The 6,675-nt window shown below is 41.5% G+C and overlaps 1 protein-coding gene across 6 annotated transcripts in view; it reads left to right on the forward strand.

The window, feature by feature from the left end:
* The window catches only part of LOC115943672 (uncharacterized), a 45,208-nt gene extending 38,782 nt beyond the window's left edge, over positions 1-6,426 (forward strand). For all 6 annotated transcript variants that reach the window (XM_081802397.1, XM_081802395.1, XM_081802394.1 and 3 more), the window contains 2 exons: positions 2,333-2,398; positions 2,503-6,426. In XM_081802397.1, the coding sequence (XP_081658523.1) occupies positions 3,081-3,866 (786 nt within the window). In that variant the 5' untranslated portion in view covers positions 2,333-2,398; positions 2,503-3,080 and the 3' untranslated portion in view covers positions 3,867-6,426. The remainder of the gene's footprint in view (positions 1-2,332; positions 2,399-2,502) is intronic.
* The last annotated feature ends 249 nt before the right edge of the window (positions 6,427-6,675 follow it).

The following is a 6,675-nucleotide window of genomic DNA, read 5'->3' on the forward strand; positions in this document are numbered from 1 at the left end:
CAGCTGCTCCTTCAAGGATCCCTGTGTCTTTTGGTGGAGAAGGGTGTTTTGCTGTTGGTTGTCATTGCTTCTAGGTCTTTTTGGTGGATAGAGCTAAAAAAAGACATGAATTCAAACTGATAAGTCAAATTTTATGTTGGATTAGTTTTTTCCTTAACTTTGATTTTATGTTTGTGTTTGGTTTATCTTACATTGAATCTTGGTTCCTAACAATGTTAACAAAATTACTTGTTTGCTTAATCTTTATAAACACACCAGTGTTGTTATAACTAACAATTAAACTATTGAAAGACGTTTGATTTCTTTGCAGCTCTTTTAAAAAAAGATTTTATTTATTTATTTGAGAGAGCAAGCGAGCACAAGCAGGGGGAGCGGCAGAGGGAGAAGCAGACTCCCCGGCTGAGCAGGGAGCCCGATGTGGGACTCAGTCCCAGGACCCTGAGATCACGACCTGAGCCAAAGGTGGATGCTTAACTGACTGAGCAACCCAGGCGCCCCTCTTTGCAGCTTTTTTGTCAACAGGATATGTCCCGCTAAGTGTGTACAGTCAGTATGTGGTACTCAGAAGCCCTTTGTGGATGTTACCAACTTGAAAATTAAGGTTCATTCTCTTCATTTGTTTTAAAATTTGAGGTATTATTTTCCTTTTTTTTATTTATTTTTGGAATATATATATATATATATAAACACATTTCCAAAGCCAAAACTACATAACAGGGTACATTTGGAAAAGTTTTATTTCATCTTTGCTCCTTCTTCCCCCATAGATAATTGCTTACATTCGGTTTTGTGTTACCCTCCGTATTAATTTGTGCATGTTATGTGAATAAATACATACATTCGCATTCACATCCCTGCTTTGCACAAAAGTTAGCATAGTATATATGCTGTTCTGTGTCTTGCTTTGTTTACTAAGCAGTATGACGGGGGTTTTTTTGAGGCACTAAGCAGCATTTTATTGTGAGGAAGGACTAGAGTTGATTGGACCAGTCCCCTGTGGATAGGCCTTTGGTTGTCTGCAGTTTTGCCATGACAGGTACTGCCTCAGTGAATAACCTAGGACATCTGTCACTTCCTGTTTCTGCCATTATGTCTTGGGATGGATCTCTAGAAATGTTGTTATAGAACAAAGAATAAATGCATATATTTTTCCAGCCACTGACTATATATTTGCTGAAATTTGGGTATCTAGTTCAATTTCATAATCCAGACACTTCCATTTAAAAGAGTCCAATTTATTTTGCCGCTTTAATGTTGAAGAAATCTCATTTGCCCATTACCCTGTCTTTGTATGGAACATACCATTGAAAGTGTTACTTTAAGAAGATCTGTTGATTTCATTTAATTAATTAATTGAAGTATCAGTTACTGATTATAGAATACAAACGATGAAAAGATTGCTAAAACATAGTCCTAAATCTCACAAGAGTTCAAATAAATATTTTGGGATTTATTTTATTTCCTGATCATTCTATTTGTTGTGTATTTTGTCCCCTGTTGGTTGTGAAAAGACTGGTAATAAGGCACTGGGAAGTGTGCCTCTATACCAGAATGAAGTGGGATATGTCTGTTGGAGGAGAGAGGTTGTCATAAAATATTCTATAGATGCATTCTACAAATATTCATTGAACACCTCCCCTTCACTGGAACGTAACAGTGAGCAACACACAGAGTTCTTTCCTCATGGCATTTACATCCTACTACAAGAGATGTATCAAAAACCAAGGAACAATAAGATAATTACAAGTTCTATGTGCTTTGAAGGAATCAAACAAGAGATTAAAATGGAGTCTCAGCCAGGGACTTTCTCAGGTGAGGGAGGAGGAGCAGCTGACACAGCAAGCCACGTGCCAGGTGGGGGAGAAAGCATTTCAGGCACTAGCTTGTGGTGTTGAGGACTGAAGCAGAAGGCACAGCAAGGTATGGGGGAGAGTGGAGGCAAGGTCATGCAGGGCCTTAGGTTTTCACTGAAGGGTTTGGATTTTATTTTAAGTATATCAGGAAACCATTGAGGACAATTAAGCAAGGGAATGATGTTCAATACCGGTATATCGTAGATTTATTCTTTCTATAGACCGGAAGGCTACTCAAATGGGATGTTTTAGTTCTAAAGCAAACACTGTCCTTTCTGAAGTTCAAAGTGGAGATAGTTTTCCTTCTTGCTCCTTTATGCAGGACAGCTGCTCCTCATGTTCAGGTCTTCTGAGGATTTCTTTTCTTTTTCAATAATACTCCCTTGACGTTGTTTAAATAATTACAGTAAGTGGTTGTAAGTGGATTATATACTTGGGCTATGAACAGGAACATGATATCTACAAATTCTCTTCTTCAGACCTGCAAATCCAAGAGATACATCTCTCTGGACGATAAGAGAGCTTCTTCCTCAAGATCAAAAAAGGTCTGTATTGCTGCTGTCATGTTTATATGAAATTAATTATGGAACCAATAGCAATTTTTGGAAAAGAGGCATTTTCAGTATATTTACTTATGTTTCTGTTACAGGAGACTGGAGTGAGACCCATGTAGGGAATCCCCAGAAGGAAGGATTGGCACACGTGGAACCCGAGGAGCTTGCTTCCTGGGAAGGCTCCTGTCTGATGTGTAGGAGGCAGAATGTCCTACTGACTCTTCAAGGGGAGGCTACAGGGGACCGAGACCCTCCACCACAGGGGACACTGTGCAGTCCTTTTTCTAGAAGTGGGAAGTACGAGATTGTTCTACAAGAGGAAGATTCCAGGGGCTTACAAACGCAGAGGTTTGCACCTTGGGAGCCCCTTGGAATGTTGACAACTCAGGATCTAAAGGAAAGTTCTGTGTTCATGAGTTACAGAATTCATGTGGAAGTAAATGTCACTTTATGATCAATAATAATACTGAGTGAGGAGCACTATGCAGGAAGAAATCTTCCACAGAAATACAGGCAGGGAGAAGCTTAGGCCAACCTTAGACCTACCTAATAGAGCAAGCCTGAGATAAACTGCCAGAATGGCCAAATAAGAGACTCTATGAAATAGCAATCCTGTAACTATAGTAGTCGTACAGAAATTTTTTCCTCTAAATCACGATACCAAATAGGAAAAATGATCTACAAGTGCCCCATGTGTAGGGAATTTTTCTCTGAGAGAGCAGATCTTTTTATGCATCAGAAAATTCACACTGCTGAGAAACCCCATAAATGTGACAAGTGTGACAAGGGTTTCTTTCATATATCAGAACTTCATATTCATTGGAGAGACCACACAGGAGAGAAGGTCTATAAATGTGATGATTGTGGTAAGGATTTTAGTACTACAACAAAACTTAACAGACATAAGAAAATCCACACAGTGGAGAAGCCCTATAAATGCTATGAGTGTGGCAAAGCCTTCAATTGGAGCTCACATCTTCAAATTCACATGAGAGTTCATACAGGTGAGAAACCCTATGTCTGTAGTGAGTGTGGAAGGGGCTTTAGTAATAGTTCAAACCTTTGCATGCATCAGAGAGTCCACACCGGAGAGAAACCCTTTAAATGTGAAGAGTGTGGGAAGGCCTTCAGGCACACTTCTAGCCTCTGCATGCATCAGAGAGTTCACACAGGAGAGAAACCCTATAAATGTTATGAGTGTGGGAAGGCCTTCAGCCAGAGCTCAAGCCTCTGCATCCATCAGAGAGTACACACTGGGGAGAAACCCTATAGATGTTGTGGGTGTGGGAAGGCCTTCAGCCAGAGCTCAAGCCTCTGCATCCACCAGAGAGTGCACACTGGGGAGAAACCTTTTAAATGTGATGAGTGTGGGAAAGCCTTCAGTCAGAGCACCAGCCTCTGCATCCACCAGAGAGTGCATACAAAGGAGAGAAACCATCTCAAAATATCAGTTATATAGAGCGTTTTGCTAAGAGTTAAAAATCTTAAAACCCATAAGTGCCACTAGGAAGGAAACCCTGTAAATACCTACATTGACCCAAGAAATTTTTACAGCAAGCCCCAGCAGGACATTCTTTTTGAAGAGGCATATGTGAGGTTAGTTTTTTTTGATTCATGCCGAGTGTGTTCCACAACTTGGCTTTGAATCTGGAATCCCTCTGAGTGTCTGCCCAAGACAGGCTGTGAGGTCCCAGTCATGGGTGTGTGTTTCCTGGGATTTGGGCCTGATGCCTCAGTTAATGGGAAATACAACACAGGAAACCATGATCATTGCCCAGCCTCCTGAGTCACCTTCTGTCTACGCTTTACCTAAAAGTTATCCCAGTCATCCCCCCCTTCAGGAGCTCATGCCCTTCCTTCTCTCGATTCAGGCATACTGGTTAATGCATTTGAAAACGGACAGCTCCCACAAAGACAGTGTTCTGGTATTTCTGAGGTTATCCCTTGGTTCAGCCCCTACATATCGTTCCATAGATCCTATTCCCTGTGAGCCCGCTTTACCTGTATGTCCTCACAGTACCCATAAATATCCACCCCTTCCTAGATGGCATTAAATTTCATTTTAGATTTTAGGTGACTCATAATTTCCATTCACTTGGCCCATCAGAGAAGTCACTGGCAGACATACATGCCCTTGAACTTTTTTTAAAACATGTTGTGGATTCTGCTAATCACTGTGTCTCTATGTTAGACTTAATTTTCTAGTGGCTACATCACATATTTTTAACTTGAATTTTTTGGAAATAGCTGAATGTAAATAGGGAGGAAGAAGCAAGCAAGCAAAGTTGGAACTTTTCTCCATCCAGAATTGCCCTCTTGGGCTCCTCTTGTAGCACGTGGAGCTCCTTACTAGCTAGGGGAGACCATAGGAGAAGTGGATGGTGGGAGGAGTCACTAATAATATTTAGTCTGTTTCTGTAATTTTGGGCAATAATGTGTAGGAGTCCTCGATACCTTCATTGAGGATCATGTATTCCTTCGTTTTTAGGCATGAATATCTATGTCACTCTCTCCTTTTCTTCATTCATTCAACAAGTATTTATTGAACACCTCCTATGTGCCAGGCATTGTGCTAGGTGCTGGGAATACCAATGAGTAAGACAGACAAGGGCCCTACTCTCATGGAGTTTACTTCTGGTGGAGGAGACAGATGATACGCAAGTAAGCAAATACATACTGTAGTTTGAGATAGTGATTAAGTGCTATGAAGAAAATAAACTAGGGTGATGATTTAGAGTGGGGGTGGGGTGGGGGTGGGGCATCATTAGACAGCAGTCAGGGAAGGCCTTTCTGAGGGGGGCGCTGGAGTGGAGCGTGCAAGGCTGGGAGCACCAGCTGGCTGGCCCCCGCTGTCATGTTTGCGGAGCGGAAGGTGGCCAGGTGCTGGGGCAGAGTGAGCAGCGGGGAGGGGAGAGATACTGAGTTGCTCAGTATCCCAACGTTTATAGGCCCTTTTTTCTTTTCTTTTTCTTTCATTTGGTTTTTTTTTTTTGTGTGTGTGTGTGTGTGGCTAGATTGATATTAAAAACTCATGTGGAAGAACTCAAGGAATGTTTAGAAGACCAAAAGTCCCCAATGATGAGAACAAAAATCAACTAATTTTTAACTTTCTCTTCTCATTCCTGTTTCCATTGATTCCCACATGTAGTCCTTATACTCAGGAAGTCTTGGGGGAAGTTAAGGATCTTTGAAGCTCTGAAATGGGTGAACAGGTTTGTGGTGTCTGTCAATTGTCTTAAGAGGTTGGGAAATGAATTACCTGAAATAGTCATCGAAATACTGAAACAAAGCTTGATTTTCTCTTCATATTTGAATTAATTTTTTCTGTTTGACTGGAAAGGGTTTTTGTGTAACTAAAACCTCAAAGGCATAAAGGAGATTTAAAAGGAGCACATAATTTAGTGGGTGGGCCATGAAACTAGAGATGGGGTTTGGGGATAATTGTGTCCCTCTCTGGATTTTCATCCAGACAGCTCTGTTCACAGCCTTTGGGAAGTCCCTTCTCCTGTGTGTCCTTCTTGCCCAGGAGAGGGCCAGCCTGGTTCCTGGGTGGAACCCCTTCCAGGCCTGACGCCCTCGACTACGATTTACTGTAGTGTCTTACCCTCGTCCATGTCATGGTAGCCTGCGGCGTTAGAGAGCCGCCTAGACTTTTAGTTGGTAGAGAGACAGCGGAAATATCATCAGTAGGATTTTAGTTTTAGGAAAAATCGGTTTGATTTCTAGCTTTATTACTATTAGGTGTGTGAGCTTGGGCAGATCGCCTAATCGTTGAGTCTAGTTTTCTCACAGAACGAGGACATTAGGCTAAATGATTTCCGAGTTTCCAGCTAGTCCTAGAGTTCTATATTTCTACATAGTTGAATTATTTTATCATGCTGTTGCTGGGGAATATGACTAACACTTTTGAAGCTACTAATTTTATGTCAAGCTTTAAAGTCCATAATTGTTATCTTCGGAAAATATTATTTGACCTACAGTATGTCCAAATCAATTTAATAAAATCACTTTATAACAGGGTTCTGTGCTTGACATGTAGTTCTGTGAATTCAGGGGTCATTTTGTGTGTGTGTGTGTGTGTGTGTGTGTGTGTGTGGTGGGGGGTGGCTTGTGTATTATGCCTAGGGTGACCTTATAATTTACTGTCCAAACTGGGCACTTAAGGGTAAAGGAGGTGCTGTTAATGAGGACCACAGGCCTAAACTGGGACTGTCCTAGCAAACCAAGTTGCGAGGACACCCTGGCCCAAGGATCACAACCCAAGCAAG

Source organism: Leptonychotes weddellii, chromosome 13 (genome assembly GCF_054177405.1).
Source record: "Leptonychotes weddellii isolate Sample4059 chromosome 13, ASM5417740v2, whole genome shotgun sequence".
Lineage (NCBI taxonomy): Eukaryota > Metazoa > Chordata > Mammalia > Carnivora > Phocidae > Leptonychotes > Leptonychotes weddellii.